This window comes from Orcinus orca, chromosome 6, assembly GCF_937001465.1.
Source record: "Orcinus orca chromosome 6, mOrcOrc1.1, whole genome shotgun sequence".
Lineage (NCBI taxonomy): Eukaryota > Metazoa > Chordata > Mammalia > Artiodactyla > Delphinidae > Orcinus > Orcinus orca.
This window is the reverse complement of record NC_064564.1, coordinates 98,789,959-98,816,647: the sequence shown is the minus strand read 5'-3', so window position 1 is coordinate 98,816,647 and position 26,689 is coordinate 98,789,959. Positions and strand designations below refer to the sequence as shown.

The window sequence follows — 26,689 nt, the reverse complement described above, 5'->3', positions numbered from 1 at the left end:
CCTATTAAAATCCAAGCTTCCCCCCCACCTCATAAAATATCCTTTCAATTTATAAGCTCACAAAATCTGATTTCATTCATTCCATATACCCACTGTTTTAATGTATTTAGTTTTCATAATAATCTTTGAAATATTTATAAGGTATATAAAGATGAAATAACACATCTGTTTTATGTAGTAATGTGTTTTCTTCATAGTCCTTGCACAGTGGCTTGAGCAAGAATCACTTATTAAATGAAAGTGCTCTTTTAGGGAGTTTAGTTTCATATCTTGAGGAGATCTCTCCCACTTCCTCCCTCCATCTATTAATCTCACCTTCCTTTTCTTCAAGCACTTGGGTCAACTCCTCCACTAGGGTCACCACTTCCTCGCTACTCTCAGGATGTTGTGACCTGACCCAAATCTTAATCTCCCCTGGCAAAACGGTCAGGAATTGCTCAAACACCAAAAGCTCGAGAATCTGTTGTTTCGTGTGGATGTCTGGTCTCAGCCACTGAATGCAGAGCTCCCACAGTTGATTCAGGGCTTTTCTGGGTCCAGCCTCTTCGGAGTAACAAAACCACCTGAACCTCTGTCTGAAAAACTCTGGGTCAGCAGTGTCTCCTCTTAGGAGAGCTTCTTGATCCCCAGGGGTCTCCATTCTTAGCACCTTGTTCTGTTCACTTGAGACCAAAGTGTCAGGATCTGGGGAGATGGCTGTCATCTCGTTCAGGCTACTCCGGCTTGCAATGTGTATCACCAGGAGGAATTCAGTCCCCTTTAGACTTTGAGTGTCAACACAGGCCACCAAAAGGCACTCTCCAGCAAAATATCAAGTGTTCCAAGGATCCACGTTATGGTCTTGCAGAAACTGTCAAGAAATATAAGTTATGAAATAAATGAAACAAATTGTGACTCCTAAAAAACACTGTTCTTAGTTTGGTTCTGATACACACACACAAACACATTCTCAGAGGCCTAGAACTGCCCTACTGTATTAAAAGAATAATTTTCTCTGTAGGTGAAAAGCTGAGAAGTTACTTGAGGGTAATTAAAGGTACCCTCCAAGAAAACAGTTTCTTCAGACTAAATATTCCTCATCAGCAAAACATATCAGAAAAGGCTCACTGCTACAAGAGGATCCAAACCTATTCCACTCCTGCCCTCTCTCAATGAATGGCCACACAATTTCCCACCAGCTGCTCAACTGAGAAACCTGACTTCATATTTGACTCTCAAAGTTCTCAAAAAATCAATAACCAAGTTCTGGTGGCTTTATTTCATAAGAATCTCTCCTACTGAAACTACCTAAGTACAGCCTTCTTCAATTCAGTCTCACCCCAAAGCCTAAGGATTCCTTCTAATATGCAAGATATGGTCCTATCACTCCCCAACTGCCTCAAGATAAAATTCAAACACTGAAGCTACAAGTGGTGGTCTAGAAACCCTGCCCTGATGACCTCACCTCCAGCTCTAGCTGCCCCTGATGGACACTGCAGCCGTAAGAAGGTATCTCTCCATTTCCAGAAACTCTAACTCCTTCCGCCTTTGCACTACAGCCATTCCCTCTACTTGGAATGCTGCCTTCTTTTCCTCTCCTACCAAGCTTACTCATTAAAACTTGACTCCTTTCCACTGTCACCTCTTGTATGAGGCTTTCTCTGATCCCCAAGTACTCTTCTACACAGAGCCTGTGTTGCACGCATTTTCTCATTCCACAAATAACTGACCATATACAATGACCTGAGAGCTGGACACAAAGGAGACAGGCATGGACGGCCAGACAGGGCCCCCACCCTCACAGAGCACCCAAGAAATAACAATACAGTCTGAGATGTGCTTCACTCCAGCAAGTGAGGACACTGTCCTCCAACTGCAACTATCATACCAATAATTACCCACCTCCGAGCACAAAGGCCGCCACACAGTATGCATGACGTCATTTATTCCTCCGCCAAATATTAGGCGCCCACCACGTACCTGGCACCGCGCTGGACACCTGAGACTCTGCAGTGGCTAAGAAAGGCACCTGTCACGATCTCCAGGGAGCTTACAATAAAGGCTCTGCGAAAATGTGACGCAGGCAGAAAGAAGTTCTCAAACGACGGGGGTGCGGGGGGGAATTTGCCCCGCAGGGGACGTTTGGCAATGTCTGAAGACATTTTGGCTCTCACGACTAAGGAGGAGGGATGCTACGGGTACCTAATGAGAGGAGCCAGAAAGGCTGCTTAAACAACCCGTAATACACGGGACAGTCCCCTACCCCCATGCTCACATAATGAATTTTCCCGCCCAAAATACCAAAGTAGCGAAGTTGCAAGACCATGGGCGCAGGGAAGCGATGGAAGAACGCTCCATCCAGGAGCGCGCCCACCTCCCGCAGAAGCTGCGCCGCTGGGTGTCCACAGCGAGACTGCCCTCGGCCCCCACCCTGCCCAAGGTGCGCCCTCGGAGCCGGCGACCTGGCCGCAGCCCCCAAACTAAGGGCCCGGGGCTACCACTACCTGCGTCAGGACCCGCAGCCATGACCCACGCCACTGCAACAAGCTTCTAGAAACTGGTCCTGCAGGAGCTGCGCGCGCAAGCCCCACCGGCGGGGGGCTCACTGCGCCTGCGCAGGGGCGCAGAACTACGATTCCCGGGATGCGCCTGTCCCGCTTTGCGAAAGTCCCGTGCTTTCCATAGGCTCCCAGCCCGGCCTGTTGCGCATGGTCTTTGGGAAGCGCTGGTGGTCTCAGCTGCGGAATTATTGCTGCGCCAGAGGCCTAATGGCCTAGAGCCGTCTCAGGTTTTCAGATCTATGATGTTCTGTTACCTTGGTAACCTCAAACCGTTCCTCCCCTCTTCCTTACCCTTCTCCGAAATCCAGGCTGCAAAAACCCACCGCAGAAGCATATTAGTGATGCATTCACTGCAAGCCATAATTAATGCCGCAACTTGAATTAAACAAATATTAATTTTATGGCTTACACACCTGCCACCACAATGGTTCAAACCACCATCGTGTCTCGCCTGGATTATTGCAATAGCTTCTTGATTTCACTTTTCTTCTCTTGTCTCTTCACGTTGCAGCCAGAGAGATGATTAAAAAACGAAAAACACATTATGGACTTCCTCTACTGAAAACCCGCTAAAGCCTTCCCATTTCACTGAAGGTAGAAATTCTAACTTTTACAGTGGGCCACAAGGCCGATGGAATCTGGCCACTCATAACCTTCCTGACCTCTACCCCCATTTCCCTGCTCTAGTCACAATGGCCTCCTCGCTCTCCCTCTCCCTCCAACCTGCCTGGCACGTATGGCTGACTTGCTGCCTGCCTAGGTATCCTGTATGGCTCACGTTCCCATCCTTTCATATCTTCTCAGTGAAGCTCTGTCACTTCTCTGCTTAAAGTGGAATCCCATCGCCACTCCTATTTCCCCTTTCAACATATCATATCATTTTCTTACTTGATTACTGCTTATTGTCTGTTTTTTTCACTAGACTATCAATTCCACAAGGATAAGGATTTTTATCTGGTTTGTTCCATGGAAATACACTCTCCAGGCCCTAGAATACACTCTCCAGGCCCTGGCATGTAGTAGGTGCTCAACAGATATTTGTTGAATATGTGAATGGTACTTGCAGGGATTACTGGGGGAATAGCAAAAAGGGCTGACGAACTCCAGAAGGATTGTCGGGGAGTGTCCTATAATAAGTGACTTTTGGAGCGGAGCCCTTGGGAGAGAAAAGCATTCTAGACTGAAGGAGCAGGGTGAGTCAAGGCTCTGAGACATTAAAGGAACAGAACAAGCTCAACTAAGTGAACCCCTGCACTCATCTCACAGACAGCAAGGCAAGCCGAGGAAACGGGGCTGCCCGAAGTCAAGAAGTTGTCCAGTCCCAGTTCTGAATGCGTATTCTTCTCCTCTACCACCTCCCCTTGACTGGCTGAAAATGGAGAGGACATCACGGAGAAGCTGGAGGGGGCTTCCCTGGTGGCACTGTGGTTAAGAATCTGCCTGCCAATGCAGGTGACACGCGGTTCGAACCCTGGTCCAGGAAGGTCCCAAATGCCGCGCGTGGAGCAACGAAGCCCGTGCACCACAACTACTGAGCCAGCACACTAGAGCCCGCGAGCCACGACTAAGCCCGTATGCCACAACTACTGAAGCCTGCGCGCCTAGAGACCGCGCACCGCAACGAAGAGTAGCCCCTGCTCGCCACAACTAGAGAAAGCCCACGCAGAGCAATGAAGACCTGATACAGCCAAAAAAAGAAAAAGAAAATTCAATTGCTTAAGACAGGAACCTCTTATTAAAGAACTATATCATAATAAAAAGAAATAGAGAATGTGTAGGTTGGAAATTTAAACATGACCTTTACCCCTTTAAGAGTTAATCTCTTATTCTTTGTGCTCCTCTAGTCATCAGAATGCAAATTTTTCTAATTATCTCTTCTATTGTTGAGATGCTAGACCAACAGAGTACTTTGGATTCCCAGAGAATTTATGTCAACAAGGTCATTTACCTCTTATCTATTATCATTTCAACCTAAGGTTTTTGTTTTTTTTTTTGCGGTACGCGGGCCTCTCACCGCTGTGGCCCCTCCCGCTGCGGAGCGCAGGCTCCGGACGCTCAGCCGCTCCGCGGCATGTGGGATCTTCCCGGACCGGGGCACGAGCCCGTGTCCCCTGCATCGGCAGGCGGACTCTCAACCACTGCGCCACCAGGGAAGCCCCCTAAGGTTTGTTTTAATTCCAACCAAGCTTGAATCAAAGTTTGGGACTTCGGATTCTCATTCTGCAACATCCAGAAATGAAAGGCTATGCTGTTGCTGGATTGTTGCTGGATCATTTGGTTGCAGTTCCTTGGGGGATGATCTTCAATTACTGTTGCAGAGATCCTGGGAGCTGCCCAGTTCCTATCCTTCAGGATGTTTAGTTTTTCTTTGTTTCTGTGAACTACTCCAGTACTCTTCTTCAAATATTTTTGTACAAACGTGAGATTTTTCTGTGCCAGGAACCAGAGAAACCCCAACCGACAGTACTCAGTGACAATATGTAGATAGTGAATAAAAGTGAGGGAGAAGAAAGGATTATAGGCTACTCCAGGGTCTCTGGTTTGATCAACTGGATGCTGGTTCCACATATACTAAGGGACACAGGAAGAAGGTTTGAGAAAGAAGATTAAAATTCAGTTGGGGATACATTGAGTTTGAAGCACATGTGGGACATCTAGGTAGAGATGACTTAACTGGAGAAAGAAATTAAAGAGTCATTTAGTAATTGAAGATGAGGGAATGAGGATTGCAATGAAGAACAAGTGGAATGAGAAGCGGTCTGTGGTTAAAACCCAAGGAAATGCTGACTTTGAGGGGGTGGCAGAGAGAGAAGGCAGTGAAGTTAACTGGTAAGTAGAAAAGAATCAGGAGAAACTGGTAAAGGAAAACCAACAGAGGAGAATTTTGAAAGGGACGATGGAGTCAATAGTTCTAATGAGATTGGAATGAAAAAGTGACCACGGGAGTTTGCAGTTGGTTGATCCTCAGGCAATTAATTTCAGGGAAGTCCAGGGGGTTGAGGAAAGAATAAAGGTGCAGCCTGAATATGAGAATGGAAAGAGAAGGTATTGGGTAGGTTATTTTTTCAAAGAGAGACTAGGGACAGAATAGGATAAGAAGGAAGAACACTGAAGATGCATTGTTCTGGAACAAGGGTCCTCAGGAGTACATGAAGATTTTCTTAGGATATAGGGGCATGGATAGTACTAAGAAAATCAATCTCTAGATCATATATAGTGTTTCTTCAAATTGCTTTGCCTAAGAATGCCTTTAAAAATCAGCATGTCCTATTTCACAGTGGCCCTTCTCTCACTTTACAAAAGCAAGCCATGCCTCTCAGTCATCTCCCGACTAAGAGGGTTGATTGTCTTCAGAGGAAGAACTTGACGACATCAAAGGGACAATTTGATATATTAAATTAGGTAATGAGGAAGTGAATAACAGCAACTGGGTATCTTTCTTTTTTTAAAAAAACAGCCCCTGTCCTTTTCATTGAGATACATTTCCAATAAAATTTTACTTTTCATGTTTAATAACTCTCAAAAGCTGTAACATAAAAATATGCTAATCACTAATAGTTAAAACCTTAAAAAATGTTGTAATGTATTTATGTTGTTTTTGATAAGTTGTGCACTATTAATTATGATTATTCAGTCATAGTAATTTTTTAAATAACCATAGAAAATTTTTCAAATATTTAAATTTATATACATATTTTTGTTGAAGAAAAGGATGATAAAGTAAACAGTAAGACTTTCAAGGTTAAAACTATATTGCCTGGGCTTCCCTGGTGGTGCAGTGGTTGAGAGTCTGCCTGCCCGATGCAGGGGACATAGGTTCGGCCCCGGTCCGGGAAGATCCCACATGCCGCGGAGCGGCTAGGCCCGTGAACCATGGCTGCTGAGCCTGCGCGTCCGGAGCCTGTGCTCCGCAACGGGAGAGGCCACGACAGTGAGAGGCCCGCGTACCTCAAAACAAAAACAAAAACAACTGTATTTCCTTAGTGTAAATTGTTGTGCACTACTCTTTGTTGCAGTGTGCAGGCTTCTCATTGCGGTGGCTTCTCTTGCTGCGGAGCATGGGCTCTAGAGCACAGGCTCAGTAGTTGTGGCACACGGACTTAGCTGCTCCGTGGCATGTGGGATCTTCCCGAACCAGGGATCGAACTTGTGTCCCCTGCATTGGCAGGTGGATTCTTAACCACTGAGCCATCAGGGAAGTCCCAGGCCTTTATTTTATTTTATTTTTAAAAAAATATTTATTTATTTATTTGGTTGTGTGGAATCTTAGTTGCGGCACGTGGGCTATTCAGCTGCGGCATGCATGTGGGATCTAGTTCCCTGACCAGGGATGGAACACAGGCCCCCTGCATTGGGACTGTGGAGTTTATCCACTGTGCCACCAGGGAAGTCCCTGGGCCTTTATTTAAAATGCTACTATTTACAATAGAATTCATTGTCAAAATTTCTTCTTTTCAATTATTTAAGTAATAAGGGGAAATTTTAGATGCCACCCTAAAATTGTGCAAATGAGTTACATTGTTTTTCAAAAAAAATTTTTTGGGGGGAGACCTGAACAAAAACCTGTGAAGTCACTGTCCTAAGGAAATCAGAGGAGGTAGAATCTTTTGGTATAGGGATAAATCCTATCTCTAGAAGATAGGGGACAGGTTGCCTCATTCTCCAAAATGCAAGGTGTAGTATTATACTGGACCAGATCAGCTTTTTGCCTTTCTCCAGTGATATTTGGGAGGGGAAAAATAAAATGAATGATGGGGTTTGCCCAAGGTTGGGAATTGATTGGTACTGTATGTAAGAGAGAAATCAAGGAAAGAAAAACTTGAAGGTGCTAATAAGGATTCATTGCCATGAACATAAAGTGGTCAAAAACTTCGAGGTGATGATGAGGATCTAAAGTGTATTCTATGTTCCTAAAAATAAAGGCTTAAGCTAATCAGGATTTCGTTTTTCTCATTCAGTAATAAAATCGGAATCAGGCTGACCATAGCTTGTATGGCAGCTCTCACAATACATTCAGAGACCTGGCCTTGTGCTATGTTTCTGCTTAAATGGCCTGTAGGTATGTCATATTCACAACATGGTCACTGGAGCTCCAGCCTTGTCTAAATTCCAGGCAGAATTAACAGAAAAGGCAGGAAGCAAAAATGACATATCTGTTGACTCAGACCTTTCTAAACAAATTACAGCTATTGCGTTAGTTTCTAGATGCAGTCAGCCATTCCGCAATTGGAATTGCTTCAAAAATTGCTTTTCCACAATTTTCTCTGTTCTTTCCACCCAGTCTTCTAATAGAGAAGTTCGAAGCTTCTATGTTTTCAAACTTATTTTTTGTATTTTCTCTCTCTTAATTCTTCTGAAAGACATACTTTTAGCATTCCTCTATCTCCCAATTTGCTAATTCTCTAGTTTGCTATGACAAGCCTACTGTTTTACTTGGTTATTAAAATTAAAAATAAAATGTTCAATGATTAAAAAAATGTACTCCAATCTACAGGAATTAGGAAAAGAGAGGAAAGATTCTATATGGTGGTTAGAGAATGATGTTTCTGAGTTCAAGTTTTAGAAAGTGGAATGTTTTGAGTCATGACATGGTTTTATGTGCCATGAAATATGTCTTCAGTCAATAACTGACTGAAAAGAGCAGAGAAGATCATTAGGGTTGTGCCTCTGTTGGCAGATTGGATCCAGTCCCTAACTTTTTCAGCAACCAAAACAATTAGACTTACTTATATAAAGTCTTATTATTATTAGACTTATTTATATAGAATTTTGGCTTGTCTGGGGCTCTTTGGGAATGGATAATTGAATCTTTTAGGATAGCTGGATTTTCTAGATAGCTTAGAATTAAACCTTTAAGCACCAGAAGTTGCTTACTTATTATAATCATTTTAGATGAAAAGCTTTGTAAAATATACTTCATACTTCCTTGATTTTTGTTGCTTGAAATTAGACATAATTTCACCATTTCTTTTTTTTTTTTTTGGCCATGCCACGCAGTTTGTGGGATCTTAGTTCCCCAACCAGGGGATTGACCCCAGGCCCTTGGCAGTGAAAGAACGGAGTCCTAACCACTGGACCACCAGGGAAGTTCCTATTTCACCATTTCTTGATGTCAGGATTAGCACCATAAACATCACTTATTCAAGTGAAATGATTTCAGGGCCTATGTGGTGGGTAGTGCTTTCAGTACTTTATAAAATAACCCCAGCATGCTTTGCTTTTTGAGTTCTTATAGCTTCTTTTCATAGTTTTCCTACTTCTTCCCTTGTTTTCAGTGTGTCCGTTAGTACTTTTGTCATCCATGTACCTGCCCAGAAGAGTGCCCTCTAATATTCTGCTTCTACTCTGCTTTGACTGACTATGGAAGCAAGATTGTTCACCTTATCAGAATCATGCAGGTATTTACTGTGAGTAGGACCTACAAGAGGGAGAGGGGACTTCTAAGGAGTAAAATACAAATTTTTAGTTCTTGGATTTTGTGATATATTATTTTGGTTTCTCATTGGCCTTTCTTGGCCCCCTCTTACCCTCCCCCAATTACTTCTTGTCTGTTTTTTGAAACTGAAAATTAGTTGATGTACAATATTACGTTAGTTTCAGGTGTACTACATAGTGATTTGACATTTGCGTACATTACGAAATAAATGATCACCAAAATAGGTCTAGTAACCATCTGTCCCCATACAAAGTTATGATATTATTGACCATATTTCTTATGCTGTATATTTACATCCCTGTACTTATTTATTTTATAACGAGCTTTGTACTCCTTAATCCCCTTCAGCCATTTTACCGTCCAGTCTCCTCCCCTCTGGCATCACCTGTTTGTACTCTGTATCTATGAGTCTGTTTTCTTTTTTTAAAATTAATTAATTAATTATTTATTTATCTTTGGCTGGGTTGGGTCTTCGTTGCTGTGCACGGGCTTTCTCTAGTTGTGGCCAGCAGGGGCTACTCTTTGTTGTGGTACGTGGGCTTCTCATTGAGGTGGCTTTTCTTGCTGCAGAGCATGGGCTCTAGGCGCATGGGCTTCAGTAGTTGTGGCTCACAAGCTGTAGAGCGCAGGCTCAGTAGTTGTGGCACACGGGATTAGTTGCTCCGCAACATGTGAGATCTTCCCAGACCAGGGATCGAACCCATGTCCCCTGCACTGGCAGGCGGATTCCTAACCACTGCGCCACCAGGGAAATCCTTTTTGTTCTCTTTGTTTTGCCTTTTAGATTCCACATATAAGTGAGATCATATGGTATGTCTTTCTATGTCTGACTTATTTCACTTAGCATAATGTCCTCTAGATCCATCCATGTTGTCCCAAATGGCAAGATTTCTTTCTTTTAATGGCTGAATAATATTCTGTATACATGTATCCATTTCTTCTTTACCCATTCATCTACTGATGGACACTTAGGTTGCTTCCATATCTTGGCTATTGTAAATAATGCTGCTATGAACATTGGGGTGCATGTATCTTTTTGAATTAGTGTTGTTTTCTTCAGGTAAATACCCAGGAGTGAAGTTGCTGCATCATATGGTAGTCCTATTTTCAATTTTTTTTTCAAATTTTTCTTTTGGCCGCACTGCACAGCTTGTGAGATTTTAGTTCCCCGACGAGGGATTGAACCCAGGCCCTCGTCTGTGAGAGCACGGAGTCCTAACCACTGGACCGCCAGGGAATTCCCCTATTTTCAATTTTTTGAGGAACCTCCATACTATTTTCCATAGTGTCTGCACCAATTACCATTCCTACCAATGGTTCATGAGGGACTTTCTTGTGGATTTTTCTTTTTCTTTTTTTTTTGGTTGCTTTGGGTCTTTGTTGCAGTGCACAGATTTCTCATTGTGGTGGCTTTTCTTGTTGGGGAGCATGGACTCTAAGCACACAGGCTTCAGTAGTTGCGGCACATGGGCTTAGCAGTTGTGGCTCGCAGGCTCTAGAGTGCAGGCTCAGTAGTTGTGGCACATGGGCTTAGTTGCTCTGCAGCATGTGGGACCTTCCTGCACTAGGGCTTGAACCCATGTCCCCTGCATTGGCAGGCGGATTCTTAACCACCGTGCCACCAGGGAAGTGTCCTGTCTGTTTTTTAAAGTTGAAATAAATTCTAGATAGGAAGTATCTCAAGGCTACTATTTAAAACCATAGTGCCTAGTAAGATGATGACGTTATTTAGTGGGAAAAATAAACTATAAGTAGTTTGAAGGAAGAAGCAACTATAAAAAAGCTTGAAGAGTAGTGATTAGAAGCAGCATTGTAAGCTGCTATAAACTACTGTATATAATGAGATGTTAAAGCCATCTCTTTTTTTGCCTAACAATTCCATGTCTACATATAGAAATATGTAACTTCATAAAGATATAAGAATGTTTTACAGTAGCATTGTTTGCAGTAGTAAAAAATTGTAAAAACTTAAATGCTCATCAATAGGAGAATGATTAAATTTTGTCATGTACTTATCATGAAAGTTTTTTTTTTTTTTTTTGCAAGTCTTTGGAAAAGACTATCATGCAGTCATTTAAAAGAATGAGGTAATTCTGCACATACAGATCAGAATGGTTAAGAATGTAGACTCTGGGGACTTCCCTGTGGCGCAGTGGTTAAGAATCCACCTGCCAATGCAGGGGACACGGTTTCGAGCCCTGGTCCGCAAAGATCCCACATGCCACGGAGTCACTAAGGCAGTGCGCCACAACTACTGAGCCTGCACTCTAGAGACCACAAGCCACGACTACTGAAGCCCGCGCGCCTAGAGCCCATGCTCCACAACAAGAGAAGCCGCTGCAATCAGAAGCCCATGCACCGCAACGAAAAGTAGCCCCTGCTCGCCGCAAGTAGAGAAAGACCCCGCGCAGCAACGAAGATGCAACACAGCCAAAAATAAATAAATAAATAAATAAAATTCATTTAAAAAAAAAAAAAGAATGTAGACTCTGGATCCACACTGTCTGGGTTCAAATTCCTGCTTCAGCACTTACTAGTTTGTGGCACTTTAGTTTTGTTCCTCAATCATTCTGTATCATAAAAATCCCTACTTCGTAAGATTGTTGTAAGGATTAAATGAATTCATCCAAGTAAAATACTTTAAATAGTGCCTGGCACAATTAGTGTTAGCTATTATTACTGATATAGAAGGATACTTGTGATATATAGTTTGGTGAAAAGGTAAAGTTACACAGTAATATGTATAGTAGGATTCCTTTTTTGTCAAACAAAATCTGCGTGTAAATACCTATATGTGATTTGCACACATGTGGGATTCTGGAATGTCTATATAGGAGGAATTTATGAGTTGCTAACTGGCCTTGTCTGGAAGTTAAAATTTCAAACGAACTTTTTTTTTTTTCACTTAGATTCTATACTTTTGGCAGGGGTTGGGGGGTGGGTGGTGGTGGTGGCTTGGCTTTAGAAGGATCTGTTGGAAATTACGGAAAGTCAGTTTCCCCATACTAGTCCTTGGTACAGTCACTCTATACATTCATAGAAATGGTCAGGAGAGGTTGTATGCACCAAACTGTTAACAAGGATTATTTCTAGGGAGTACGATGAGGGGATGGTGAGCAGGAAGGTGGCGGACAACCTTTACTTTATACACTTCAGTATTGTTTGCGGATACTTCATTGTGCATCGATTTTGTGTCACCATCAAACAAAAAGAGCCAAAATGTGCTCACAAGAAGGGACTGGTTAACGTAATACTATGAAGTCATTAATAAAAAGAGTGGTGGTGGTGTAGAGCTTTTTGAGTTAACGTGGAAGAATGTCTATGGAGGAAAAACACTGATACAGAACTTTATCATGAGTCTGAACCCCCTCCCCACTTCGTTATTTTGGGGGCCATATACACATGTGCACAGAAACAAGACCTTGGAGGGTGCATGCTCAACTGTACCTGTTAACCATAGTTTTCTTAGGGGAGTGGGATGCTGGGAGGGGAAGCAAGGCCTTTCACTTTCATTTTTAAATTCTGAACCATTTGCAATTTTTACAAAGATCATGTATAATCTCTATAATAAAAGCAATAAAGGACATAAATGTCTTTAATGTTGTGTTAAGTACCTTGTACTTGCCCAAGTTACATCTGGAATGACATATATTCATTTTGCAAGACATTAACTAGGGCTTTACAGATTTCTTTTAGGGATAAAGGCAATTTCAATTCAGTTAGGATCTTGATTTCTTCCTCTTATACCAAAAAAAAAAAGTGTATCTGACCTTGTACCTAATTTATGACAGTACTGTCACTTAAAGTACAGCAATTATGCAACCCCTTAATTTGAATTCCAGATTGCAAGTGTTTTTCACTAAGTGAACTCACGGACAAACTGAAGGCATAAAGTTAAAATCGCTATATTCAAAATAAATCACTCGGGTTACCGAAAAGAACGTAGGGATTAGAACTAAAATCTAAGAAAACAACCCCTATAAGCATATATACTTGAAATTCAACTTTAAAAATCTTGGCTTATTGAACTTTAGTGCGGCTTAGTGATCTTCCCTCACTCGGTAGTCCTAGTTCTAGTTTCGAAGAGCATCAGAAACCTACACTTTATCACCATCTTTAAGTAAAAAAAGGCGCCCTGGGCACCCGGGCTCGCCCGGGACTGAGTCAGCGGCGGGGCCGAGAAGTTCAGCGGGAGGCGCAGGGCGGGGCTTCCTCCCGCCGACTCCGAACCCGGCTCAACTTTTCCGAGTCCACGTCTCTTCCTTCGGACAGGCGTGTTTCTCCAGGTCGGGACCAGCCAACGTGACAACCACAGACCTTTACAGAAAGAGCTCCCGTCCCGCCTCGAGGACCTCCCCCGGCCGGGGCAGCCCGGGCCAGCTCGACCAAGCCCCTCACGGACTGCGGCGCGCGGCTCCCCGAGGCCGAGCCCGCCTCTCGCCTCGCTTCTGGGCGCCCGCGTCGCGGCGCTGAGCGCAGCATCCCCGGCATGGAGACCGGCTCGGACTCAGGTCAGAGGCCTGCGCGTCCGTTCTGCGCCGGGGCCGCCGGAGGCTGCGCGGGCAAGGAGGGGCGGCGAGGAGCGGCTAGGCCGGGCCGCCGGTGAAGGCCGCCGCGTGCCGGGTCCGCGCAGGGAGCGCTCGCGGGCCGGCTCCCGCGCGCGGGGCGGGCGGCGGCAGGTGGGCAGGACGAGCCGCGAGCGAGCGAGCGAGGGCGGGCGGGCGCGCGAGGGGCCCGGCGGGGGGGCCGCTGGGAGGATGGCTCAGCTCTTTCTAAATATAAAACCGGCGTGAGTTGGGCGAGCGCGGCGCTGAGCCGCAGAGCCGCCGCGCGGGCCGGGCGTACCGGGCCTCGGCCGACGGACAGCGGCCGCTCCGCAGAGGCGCCGGACTGCGGGAGCGCCCGAGTCGCGAGCTCGCGGGGGACGGCGAGAACTACGCGTGCAGCGAGGAGGACGCAGGCGGCGACGGCGGGCGGGCCTCGTGGGCGCAGCTCAGCCCGCGCCGAACTACCAAAGGCGGCTGCCGGCCTCTGCTGCACCGAGAGCGGCGAGCCCCCAGTGCCGCCCGTCCGTGCCCTCCCCCTCCGGCCCCTCCCTCCCTCCCCGGCGCAACATGGCTGCGGCCGCCGCCTCCGCCTCCCAGGACGAGCTGAGTAAGTGCCACGGCGAGCCTGCGGCAGCGAGCCGGAGCCGGCGCAGCGCCGGGCCGGGGGCGGCGGCCGGGGCCGGGCGGGAGGGCCGGGGAGCAGGGCCTGGCTGGCGGGCGGGCGGCGGCCGCGGCGTGCGGGGGTCTAGGGCGCTCGGGCCTGGCGGGCGGGCGGGGCGCCGGCCGCCGCCGGCATTTGTAGGCCTCAGGTTTGCACCGTCACGTTGCGAAATTGAAACCGGAGCCCCGGGCGGAGCCACCTCTGTGTGCGATCCGCCTCGGCCCGGGGGTGGGGGGAGCCTAGCCCCCTGCCCGTAGGGGCTGGGCTGGCTGGGCGGCCGGAGCCCCATGGGGGCGGGCTGTGTCTGCCGTCCCGTCAGACCCCTCCGTGGACCCCGGGCCCAACTGTTGGGCGAGTTCTAGAAGTGGAGCTTTCGGGGAGGAGGAGAAGGTGCCGTGTTGTGACACCAGAAATCAGCGGAAAGGTCAGGAACAGGCGGTGACCCTCAGGTGGAGCAGGAAGGACGGGCGGGCAGGGAGCGTCGCGGCGCTAGCCGCAGGGGAAACCTCGGGGTGACGGCGCTTTCAGAAAGGAGAGCCAGTGCACACTTGACCTTAAACGTTGCAGTTTTCCGGGGGACGGCGACCCACGCTCGGGGAGAGCGTTGGTCACCCTGAATCGCAGGCCACCTCGCCCGCCGCCCGGGTTCGCCTCGGTGCTTTGTGGGAAGTGTAGTCCCCGGGCGCCGCAGGCCCACGCTGGGGTCATAAAAATTGAATTTTCCTAAGACATGCAAGACAATTTCTGATTGCCTTTGGGGTGGTTAGGTGAAAAGCTTTAGGCTGAGGTGTTTCCTCAACGCTGCCCTTCAGTTTATGAAGAACAAGAAAGGTGTTATTTAGGGGTGAGGTGGGTTTTAAATGGAATGAAGCCTGGGTGAGGTGTCTCAAGCCTTGTGAAGTTTCTGTTCTTACAGCCCCCTCTGAATTTTCATATGGAAGTAGCTATACGCACAATAATTTCTGTTTCTTTGGTGCTGGCAGTTTAAAGATACTTTTATATACATGATCTCACTTTTGTCCTCCTAACAGCCTAGTAATGCAGGTAGGTAGTAATTATCCGTGTTTTAAAGAGGAGGCAGGCTTAGAGAGATAAGTTCCTTGCTGCTTTGACACAAAACTGGTGTAGCAGCAGTGGTGTTTGCTCATTTTGAGGCTGAAATAAAGAATTGGTGTCACCCTGGGCAGGATGGAGAGTCTTGAGTAGACAAGGTCTCATGCGGTGGTTAGAGATAGACAGGGCCTGATAGCCACAGAGTTGATTGCTTGTGTGTCAGTTCCAAGCTGGAGCACCACCAGGCCTTTTGGGGAGATCAGCTCCCTGATCTTTTTTCTTCCATTTTTTGTTATGTGGTAAAATACACATAACATAAAATTTACCATCATAACCATTTCTAACTGTACAGGCCAGTGGTCTTAAGGACATTCATATTGTTGTGCAACCATCACCACCGTTTATCTTCAGAACTCTTTTCATTTTGCAAAACAGAAACTCTATGCCCACTAAACCCTTCCTTTCCCCCCTCCTCCCAGCCCCTGGCAGCTACTGTTCTACTTTCTGTCTCTATGATTTTTTTAAAAAATAAATTTATTTATTAATTTTTGGCTGCGTTGGGTCTTTGTTGCTGTGCGTGGGCTTTCTCTAGTTGCGGCGAGCGGGGCTACTGTTTGTTGCAGTGTGCGGGCTTCTCATTGCGGTGGCTTCTATTGTAGTGGAGCACTGGCTCTAGACGCACGGGCTTCAGTAGTTGTGGCACACGGGCTCTACAGTGCAGGCTCAGTGGTTGTGGCACACGGGCTCAGTAGTTGTGGCACATAGGCTCAGTAGCTCCACAGCATGTGGGATTTTCCTGGACAGGGATCAAACCCATGTCCCCTGCATTGGCAGGCGGATTCTTAACCACTGTGCCACCAGGGAACTCTCTGTCTCTATGATTTTGATATCTCTAGGTATCTCATGTAAGTGGACTCATACAGGATTTGTCTTTTTGTGGCTGGCTTATTTCACTTGGCATAATGTCCTCAGGGTTCATCGGTGTTGTACCATGTGACAGGATTTTCTTTTTTAAGGCTGAGTAGTATTCTGTTGTATGCATATGTCATATTTTCTCATCCATCTGTCGAGGGACACTTGGGTTGCTTGTATGTTTTTAGCTATTGTGAATAATGCTGCTATGAATATGGATGTACACGTCTCTCTTTGAGACTGTGCTTCCAGTTCTTTTGGATATATACCCAGAAGTGGGATTGTTGGATTATATGGTAATTCTATTTTTAATTTTTTGAGGAACTGCCATACTGTTTTCCACCGTGACTATACCATTTTATGTTCCCACCAGTGGTAAACAAGGGCTCCAGTTTTTCTAGGACCTCGCCAACACTTGTTATTTTCTATTTTTTTTTTTTGCGGTACGTGGCCCTCTCACTGTTGTGGCCCCTCCTGTTGCGGAGCGCAGGCTCAGCGGCCATGGCTCACGGGACCAGCTGCTCCGCGGCATGTGGGATATTCCCGGACCGGGGCGCGAACCCGTGTCCCCTGCATCCACAGGCGGACTCTCAACCACTGCGCCACCAGGGAAGCCCTATTTTCTATATTTTTGATAGTAGCTATCCCAGTGGGTGTGAGGTGGTCTGACGTTTTAAGTTGTTCCACAGCAAGATATCTGAGTTCATGTTGTAGCCCTAAACACATTAAAATATAAATTACTAGTTGGAATGGGGAACAAAACTAGAGGAAGAATTGGATATCATTCTTAAGTGGCTGATGTATTTGTATATATGCATTGTGCTCCTGTACATCAGGTACCTGTTAAAACGTTTTTAGTTCTTCTGGTTGAGGAATTTACTGGCTTTAGCAGCTACTGGAAAAGTTAGGAAGAAATAATTCCAGTGCTTGCTTTTTCATTGTTTTGTTTGGTCAAGTCACCAGTCTTTGGCCACAGATGTCTGTTAACTTGGTTTCTGCATTTCTTCAGGGGAGATTAAATACTTGGCAGTTGGTACCTTGGAATAATTTAACTTGAAATCACACTCATATATACCGAACATGTATATAAGGAACTTCAAATAAGCCATTTTCAGTTTCAGAAAGGTTATAGTAAGAGGAGAGATGGCTGGTAACAAGGTGCTTTTTAGAATTCTGCTATAAGAGAAAGGAGCTAAGTATCTGAATATTAGCTGGCTATTATTTGTGACTAATAGATGATAAAAAAGCAAACTACTAGATGCCAGCATTGTTTCTCCCCCTAATATTTTATCATAAAACTCTTCAAAAATACGGAAAAATTGAAAGTGAGCATTCATATACCCACTGCCTAGATTCTACATGTGATATTTTACTACTAGCTTTATCACATATGTGTCCATTTTCAAGCCACATTTAAAAATGTTATTTTATTTTAGTTATTATTTAAAAACGATTGTGGTAAGATACACATATATAACATAAAATTTATCATTGTAACCATTTTTAAGTGTACAGTTCAGTGGCATTAAGTACTCAATCCATCTTATTTTGATGCATTTCAGAGTGAATTGGAGACATCAGTACCCTTCCCCCTAAATATTTCAGCACTAGCATTTTTTTTAGCACTAGCATTGTTTTAAATGCTTTGTATATATTCTTTTATTTAAAGATTTTTTAATATTTATTTTATTATTTAGTTTTGGCTGTGTTGGGTCTTCGTTGCTGCATGCGGGCTTTCTGTAGTTGTGGTGAGCAGGGGCTACTCTTTGTTGCGGTACGTGGGCTTCTGACTGTGGTGGCTTCTCTTGTTGCAGAGCACGGGCTCTAGGTGTGTGGGCTTCAGTAGTTGTGGCACGCAGGCTCAGTAGTTGTGGCTCGCAGGCTCAGTAGTTGTGGCTTGCAGGCTGTAGAGTGCAGGCTCAGTAGTGTGGTGCACGGGCTTAGTTGCTCCGCGGCTTGTGGGATCTTCCCGGACCAGGGCTCGAACCCGTGTCCCCTGCATTGGCAGGCGGATTCTTAACCACTGCGCCACCAGGGAAGCCCCTGTATTCTTTTATTCATTAAAATAATCCTAAGAGGTAGGTAAAGTTCTTATTGCTGTTTTATGGAGTGGAAAACAGACATTTTAGGTTCCCAAGATCCCTCAGCTAGTAAGTGGTGGAGTTGGAACTGGATTCCAGGTGGCTCACAGGCACTCATGACCAGTCTTTAGGCTGGGTTACCTCCATGTACCATAGAGTGTTCATGCTGATGAAGAGATCAAATCAGATGCATTGCTAAATTCTCAGCTACTTGTTACTTTAATCCAATTATTTGACTGCTGTTTAACACTGCTGTGGTGTACAAAAGAAGCATGAAAACTCTACTGATGGAATTATAATACTACTGAGAAGAAAGAGGAAGAATACTGGTAAACAGATATGTAAGGACCAAAGTGTATGATTTGTTATAGTTAGTAATGCTAGAGTAATATTATCATTTCTGGTTCCCAGGTCTGTTATTTTGAGATGTATAACTCATAACACTGCCTTTCTCTAGATTTTAAATCAATGCATTTTACCTTTGCATTTGAAGTCATATACATGTCATAAATTTAAATGAAATCTGTAGCTGCTTTCAGTTGTATCTGATACTACACTCTGTAGGAGCTCCTGAGAAGCAGAATTGACGGGTTTGTCTTTTACTTATCTCTTTTCTTTCTTTTTCTTCTTCTCTTTTTTTGTTTTCGAGTAGTATCATGGAGTAGTATCATGTATGAAAGTTGTCAAAAGGTAAGCAGGATAATCTTGGGTTGGGGTTTGTTATCCTTTCAAAGATATCCTGTAATTGTCACTTTGAGTCAGGTGATTGTAATAGAATAATGGTAAAGCTAATGTTTTTGAGAGCTTACCATTGTGTTCTACACTTTGTACGAATTAATTGATTGAATCCTTACAACAACCCTGTGACTTTGGTACTATTGTTGTCTGGTGTTGCTTCCCTCATGTTACAGAGTTAGGGCTTGAACTCAGATTTTTTGATTCCAAAGTTTATGTTAATTCTGTGCTGCTACTGTACTAGTGTCTCTGAAAGGGAAAATATAGTTTATAAGAAGATCAACATGGCTTTTTTCCCCATGTCTTGCTAGCCTGCAGAAGAAACGTGCTATAGTGTATAAAATGTGGCAATATTCTGGTTCATCCAATAGGACATATTAGATTTGGGGGTAAGATGCCAAAATAGAGAACAATTAGTTCTGACTGTTAAAGGCAGTTCTGAAATCTAGTTTGTAAATTACTTAAGGTCATAGTCTGTAGTTTTCTTTCTTTATATTTAGGGTAATATAACTGTTTGGAATGGAATGAAATTCAATGCAAGGCATGTGGGCTAGTTTTTCTTCTAATATTATCCTCTGCCAGTTCATGGAAAAGTTGACATTGTAGTTATATTTCAGCAATGGGTAGGGAGATTTCTGACAGAGGGAAGGAAGCATTTGAGACTTTTCACCTGGTCAGCTGTTCATTGGTTTCATGTTCTGGGCTTTATAATTCTAAGGCATCCTTAGAATCTGATCTTCATTGGGATAAAGACAGCTCATGAAGGAGCGACAGCCTATAATCTTAAAGCACATTGATGCTATTCAACTTGACCATTCAACATAGCCACTTCAGTTGCAAAGTTGGCCAGGTAATCAAAATGTCAGGTGTCTTCTGAGAGAGTCTCTGCCGGTGACAGGCATCCTAGTGGCTCTTTTAGAGATGAGATGGGGAAGCTGTGTGTGTAGCTGTGTAGGTGAACGTGATTCTGTGAGCATACTGAAACAGCCCCAGAGAGATGGCTGCTTTAGTGACAGCCAAATATGCAGCTGAGCTGAGCTATGTAGAAAGGCAACCTCAAGGCTGTATTATTTTAATTTTGGGTACTTAGCCAGATCGGAAGGTTAAAATGGAAAATAGTGATGATATTTCTGTTTTTTTATAATTTCTAGTTTTCCACTTCTACCCCATCTTGTTTTGAATTATGCCTTCAGTAAATTGTAATATTTAATAAAGGCCAGTGTTGGTGAGAATAGTTGGCACTGGGACGTTCGACCTTGTTCAGAAGATAGATGTTAAAATTGTAGGCACTGCCAGTGTGCTCAAAGGGTCTGATCTAAGTTGTTGGTCTCTGTTTTCAAGCCTGGCCGGTCTCTGCCTTGGGCTTGCCATCTTATATGACTTGTTTTCCCCACACATTTTCCAATTCAATAAGCAGTCTTTAAAAATGGAGTTACTGGGCTTCCCTGGTGGCGCAGTGGTTGAGAGTCCGCCTGCCGATGCAGGGGACGTGGGTTCGTGCCCCGGTCTGGGAAGATCCCACATGCCGCGGAGTGGCTAGGCCCGTGAGCCATGGCCGCTGAGCCTGCGCGTCCGGAGCCTGTACTCCGCAACGGGAGAGGCCACAACAGTGAGAGGCCCGCGTGCCGCAGAGAAAGGAAAAAAAAAAAAAAAATGGAGTTACTGACTTATGGTCCTGGCCTCACAGGGCTTATAATTCAGTATAGAGGCAGATTTATATATAAATATAAATAGCTAATAGGAAGTATGATATGAAAAATGCCTAACAGTTCTTTAGAAATGTCAAGGAGTGAGGATAGTATTCCAGGCTAAGGGAACAATAGCTTGAGCTCTGTCATAGAGTTTGAAAACTATTGTGCATTTTCAGGGAAGGTTGGAATGAGTCTGATATGCTAGAATGGGGGTACTATGGCTGCATGAAGTACTAGGAAAGGAGTTAAAATTTGGAGTCTGAGACTTGGCCTTTTCTGCCTTTTACAATTTGGGATCTTGAGCAGATTATTTTACCTCACTAAGTTTAAGTTTCTCATAAAATTGGGATAATTAGAAATACTCATAGTGTTGTTAGGCTTAATGTACATGTTAATGCACTGTGTAAACAATTAAATTCTGTATAGATTATTATTTTTAGTGGAGGGGGTGGTAGGAGAGAAAGCTAAGGATAAGGTTGGGATCAGCTTGTCTAGGAATGCCAACACAACTGTTTTTATTTATTTTTTTGGCTGCGTTGGGTCTTTGTTGCTGTGCGCAAGCTTTCTCTAGTTGTGGCAAGCGGGGGTTACTCTTCGTTGCAGTGCGTGGGCTTCTCATTGTGGTGGCTTCTCTTGTTGCAGAGAATGGGCTCTAGGCATGTGGGCTTCAGTAGTTGTGGCACGCGGGCTTAGTAGTTGTGGCTCGTGGGCTCTAGAGTGCAGGCTCAGTAGTTGTGGTGCATCAGCTTAGTTGTTCCGCAGCATGTGGAATCTTCCTGGGCCAGGGCTCAAACTCGTGTCCCCTGCATTGGCAGGTGGATTCTTAACCACTGTGCCACCAGGGAAGCCCAACACAACTAGTTTGAACTTTGTTCTGTAGACAGTAGAGGACCGTCAAAGGCTTTCAAGCGGGGGAGTAACCTGAGTAGACCCTTTTTATAAGGATAACAGGTGGCAGTGATATAACATTGATTGCAGGGGTCCAGAGACCAAGAGCAGCAAGACTAAAAGGAAGATGTTACAGTAGCCAAGTTAGAAGAAACCTAGGGTCTGAACTGGGATAGTGGAAGTGGATTTGACAGGTAATATAATCTAGAATCCCTAAAATATGCAGAAACTATTGGCTGAGTAGTGGAGAGTTATTCAACAGAAGGAGGAGTTAGAGAGGATTCCCAGAATCTACCTAGAGATTAAGGGGGTCGAGAGTACAGCCTCTAGACAGATTTGGGGAGGTAAGAGTAGAGAGAAGAGAAAGCAGGTTTTGTTCAAGAAATAAATCATTTGTTGAATGAATGGGTTGAATTATTGAGGCATCCATGTTGAGTTGTTTAGGGAAACAGTTTTGAATAGTGACTAAAACCTCTGGTGTTGAAGTCAGAACTGATTTTGAATCTTGACTCTGCCACCTTTTAGTTTTAATGTTAAGGGATCTAACTTTTAAGCCTTGGATTTCTCATCTGTAAAATGGGATAACAAAACTATTTTACGGGGTTGCTATAAGAATAGGAAGAGATAATGCATGTTAAGAACTTGGTATAGTGTTGGGCACATGGATTACAGGTGTGTGGGAGCTTTGGTTCTGAAACTTGGGCGAGTGTGGGGTGATGTGGACAGATTGTCCAGAGGACAGCTGTCTGGGGGCTATGAATGTATAGGGATGAGAAGAAGACAGAAAAGAACCAGGGAAGGGGATCAGAAGTGCCTAGAGAGGGCAAAGGTTTCCCAGGGTTATGACTATCAAATGTTTGCATTCTCAGTTGTTATAATGTGTTAATCAAGTGTGCCCATCCACTAATACTCTTCTTATAAAATTATTATGTAAATCAGACACTTTGTTCTAATTTTAATGTAAGGTTTTGTATGTTTATGATATATATGTACACACACACAATGTATGTTGTATTGGAGTTTTTTAGCCTTCAGTGAATAACTATTAGTATATATGTATTTTAAGTATTAACATATTTGTTCTACACACTCAATTTCTTTAAATTGAGTATTGTTAATTTACAATGTTGCATTAGTTTCTGGTGTACATCAAAGTGATTCAATTATACACACACACACACACACACATATATTCTTTTTCATATTATTTTCCATTATGGTTTATTATAGGATACTGAGTATAGTCCCTGTGCTGTACAGTAGGACCTTGTTTCTACACACCAGATTTTATTTATGGACATATTCCTTACTATTTCTCCAATTTGGTAATCACTATGATTTGCCCCCCTCATTCTGAATTTGCAAAACAGGGCATCAAATTAGGAGCTCTTAGCATGGAAATGAAAAGTGTTTATTTTGTTTTTTTAAATGGTAGCTATGAGTATAAATCTTTTAATTGTTTTTCTTTCCCCTGGTGTTCCAAATAATAGATTCTTTATACAATTGCATATGTACGAGTGGATGAACACACCATTGGTGATCCAGAGGATTTTTGTCAAGACTGGATAAACCATGTATCACATTGATTGTAGAGGTTAGTAGATTTAGTTCCTTAGGATGTGTGCATTTTTTGTAGTAACATTTAAAAATGCATAGGTTATCAAGTAGCAATTTCCCCCCAAGATCTTCATGGGTTTTTCTCCTTTTTTAGCTATCCTCAGAGAATCAGTGAAGTTCATTTTAGTTTATATATGCTTGAAGCTTCTATTCTCTGTCATCACATAAACATTAATTAAAAAAATTAGCAAGCAAAAGATAAAACTTGAAGATGTTCTTTAGCAGTGTGTGCAAGGAAAAGGCTGTGGGTGTTAGTTTACAAGTAGTATTGTCTGCCATGACCATGAAGTATGATGTTATGTGCTCCAGGAATGTCATCATGATTTAATTGTTTTATTTGTGAAAAGAGGTAAGGAGAAAGGCAGCATCATGGTATTTGGATATTCCTGATTCTGCCATTTTGACATGCGCTGTGATGGAAAAGCCACTTAATTCTACTTTGTTCTGAGGCTGAACAAGAATATGGTGTCAGGGGCTTCCCTGGTGGCGCAGTGGTTGAGAGTCCGCCTGCCGATGCAGGGGACACGGGTTCGTGCCCCGGTCCGGGAAGATCCCACATGCCGCGGATCGGCTGGGCCCGTGAGCCATGGCCGCTGAGCCTGCGCGTCCGGAGCCTGTGCTCCGCAACGGGAGAGGCCACAACAGTGAGAGGCCCGCGTACTGCAAAAAAAAAAAAAAAAAAAAAAGAATATGGTGTCAGTTTCACTCTTGGATGATATTGGATGGTCCTTTGGTTGAAATTCTGTAAATTCAGATTGTAATTCTCTGATATCATGAGCTCAATATCCAGGGAGTACCTGGGATTTTGTAGCTTCAATCCAAAGGTGCATTTTGTTGCCGTCTTTCAGTTTAACTACTGGATTCCCCTTCTCCCAGTGCATTCTATTGTTTTTTGGTGTGTATGTTGCTGCCAATAGTGTATGATGCCTTAATTCATTAGGTGGAATTTTGAGTGATGGAATGAATGGAATATTTTATAAACCAAAGTTCAACTTTAGAATAAACTTTGGCTAAGTTTTACTATTTCACATATCTTCATTCCATTATAGAGAAATGGAAAATTGGAAGGTTGGAGAAAGTGTTTAGAAGAGAAGTGACATTATTTACACCTAGATTCTTTTTTAGAGCTTTTGGACCTGTATAGATGTGTTAATTGCGATATACTGAAGGCAAGCAGGTCAAACCACAAATGCTGGGATTTAAATAGTGACTTAAATAAAAAGCATTCTAGAGTTTACACATCCAGATAAGCATTGTTCTAGGTAATTAGCCGCTTTGGGTGGATCTTAGCTGTCATACATTTGACTTGTATGCAGTCTGAACCCTTGCATAGAATGTATCATCTCCTTTAAGCTGACTTTCATAAGCTGAACTAATCTTTCTTCTCATCAGTTTACTAACACTGATTTCTAATTGGGCTTCTGCCAGCTGTTGTATCTGGGGGAAAGGGCCTCCTTGGGAGTTGGAAGTGTTTGTGGACCTCAGTGCATCTGGAGTCTGGCACTTGTTCATTAAATCTAGGGTACAGATGAGCGCTGCTGTTTCCTCACTTGACCCAGCCCTGCCAGGCTAACGCTGTGATGTCTTCCGTCCCTCCCCCTTTGTGTGTGGTGTTGTGGGGGGTTGAGGAGTGATGGGCAGGGGCTGTGTGTGAACAGGGAGGCATCGCCTTACTTTGGGCTATACTGGGTTGGTAGGGGGCTTAAAGTAGCCTGACATCATATGCAAATGGCTAGGACTTCTGAAGTGGCAGAAGAACGGCTTCTTTCCCCTTCCCTGGAAACAGTCTAGTCACTAGTGCATCCTGATGCAGGGGTTTCCACATTGGGGTATCTGCTTGGGCCCTGGGGTTTAAGACTGGTGGGCTAGGGAACAGGAAGATGGCTTGTCGGATTGCCTTAGTTCTGGGGGAAAGGAGTATCAGCAGGGACTTTGTCAGCAGGAACCTCCTGCTCAGGACCTCATTGCCTGCAGAGGTTCTTATCTACTGACGCCTTGGTTCTTGGACTGCCCTGGGTGGAGGGAGGCAACTCCCGCAGGAACCATGATGGATTATCTCTTTCTGGGAATGAATCCTCCCCCAACCCCTGACTTAACTATATTTGTGTTTACTGCTGGACTTTTCAACATTTTCCTTTTAATACATTGGTGTTTAATGAGTTCTTTTTAAAAAAAGTGGGGAATGGGGGCAAGCCTGTATTTAAAAACACAGAAGTAGACATCACAGTTCTAAGTATTAATTCCTAAAGAAGTATCCTACTGGCCTCATTTAGTATTAGAGTGGCATTTAGTGAATTGAAATGGTATATAGGAACCAATAGATGATGTGGACTTTAACTACCAGTTAGTATTTGGTTAGATTTTTAAAAAATTAATCAATTTACTTTTGGCTGCGTTGGGTCTTTGTTGCTGCACGCGAGCTTTCTCTAGTTGGGGCGAGCGGGGGCTACTCTTCATTGCGGTACGTGGGCTTCTCATTGTGGTGGCTTCTCTTGTTGCGGACCACGGGCTCTAGGCGCGCCTGCTTCAGTAGTTGTGGTGTGCGGGCTCAGTGGTTGTGGCTCGTGGGCCCTAGAGCGCAGGCTCAGTAGTTGTGGCGCAAGGGCTTAGTTGCTCCGTGGCATGTGGGATCTTCCTAGACCAGGGAGTGAATGCATGTCCCCTGCATTGGCAGGCGGATTCTTAACCACTGCGCCAGCAGGGAAGTCCTAGATTTTTAATTCTGGTAGATTGATCTACCAGAAGAGATTGAGTATTACATGGAAAATCTAGATGCCAGCTAGGGCTTCCCTATTCATAGTTTTAGCCTCAGACTCCTAATTGAAGATTGTCAAAGTCCAGAGGTACTCACCCACCTACCCCTGCAATCTATCACATCCAATTTTTGTGAATTTCCTAGTTTAGTTTAACTTACGCTTTTCTTAGCTTCTGGGCTCCCATTTCTGAAAATGGTGTTGTGGTTCCACCCATGTCAGTTTGGATATGAAACCCGCTTGTTTCACTGGCACGCGCGCGCGCGCACACACACACACACACACACACACACAGACACACACACACACACACACACACACACACACACACACACACCTCTTTTCCCAAGCATTTCAAGAATTCACTTAGCTCTTCAAGAGCTCTTAGCTCTTAGATGTGGTGAGTCATGGGGAAAGGGCTTGACTTTCTGCCCTTTCCTGGTCTGTCTTCCCCTTCCATCTTTTTTTTCCTCCTATCCTTCTCTTTGCAGTAACTACTGCACCCTTCCTGATTTGGAGCAGAATAGTTCTGTCACACAGTCAGACCTTCCAGAATTTATCTCCTCCTCTTCTTTTTTTTTTTTTTAAAAAAACCTTAAGCACTTATCATGATTTTAAAAACATAGGGCTTCCCTGGTGGTGCAGTGGTTAAGAATCTGCCTGCCAATGCAGGGGACACAGGTTTGAGCCCTGGTCCGGGAAGATCCCACATGCTGCGGAGCAACTAAGCCCCTGTGCCACAGCTACTGAGCCTGCGCTCTAGAGCCCGCGAGCC

General features: G+C 44.4%; 2 protein-coding genes across 9 annotated transcripts in view; one reads left to right on the top strand and one right to left on the bottom strand.

Annotated features, from left to right (window-relative positions):
• Nucleotides 1-2,570, bottom strand: part of ZNF483 (zinc finger protein 483) — a 34,491-nt gene extending 31,921 nt beyond the window's left edge. Inside the window, exons 1-2 of the mRNA XM_033427458.2 lie at nt 2,484-2,570; nt 316-850 (exon numbers count right to left, since the gene is read on the bottom strand). Coding sequence (XP_033283349.1) covers nt 316-703 — 388 coding nt within the window. The 5' untranslated portion in view covers nt 704-850; nt 2,484-2,570. The remainder of the gene's footprint in view (nt 1-315; nt 851-2,483) is intronic.
• Nucleotides 2,571-13,212: 10,642 nt separating this feature from the next.
• Nucleotides 13,213-26,689, top strand: part of ECPAS (Ecm29 proteasome adaptor and scaffold) — a 101,594-nt gene continuing 88,117 nt past the window's right edge. For 2 of the 8 annotated variants that reach the window (XM_033427465.2, XM_033427459.2), the window contains exon 1: nt 13,790-14,130. In XM_033427465.2, coding sequence (XP_033283356.1) covers nt 14,091-14,130 — 40 coding nt within the window. In that variant the 5' untranslated portion in view covers nt 13,790-14,090. Of the gene's footprint in view, nt 13,488-13,780; nt 14,131-14,410; nt 14,609-23,034; nt 23,139-26,689 lie in introns of those variants that run through there. The other 6 variants (XM_033427460.2, XM_033427461.2, XM_033427462.2 and 3 more) reach the window with 6 other exon arrangements.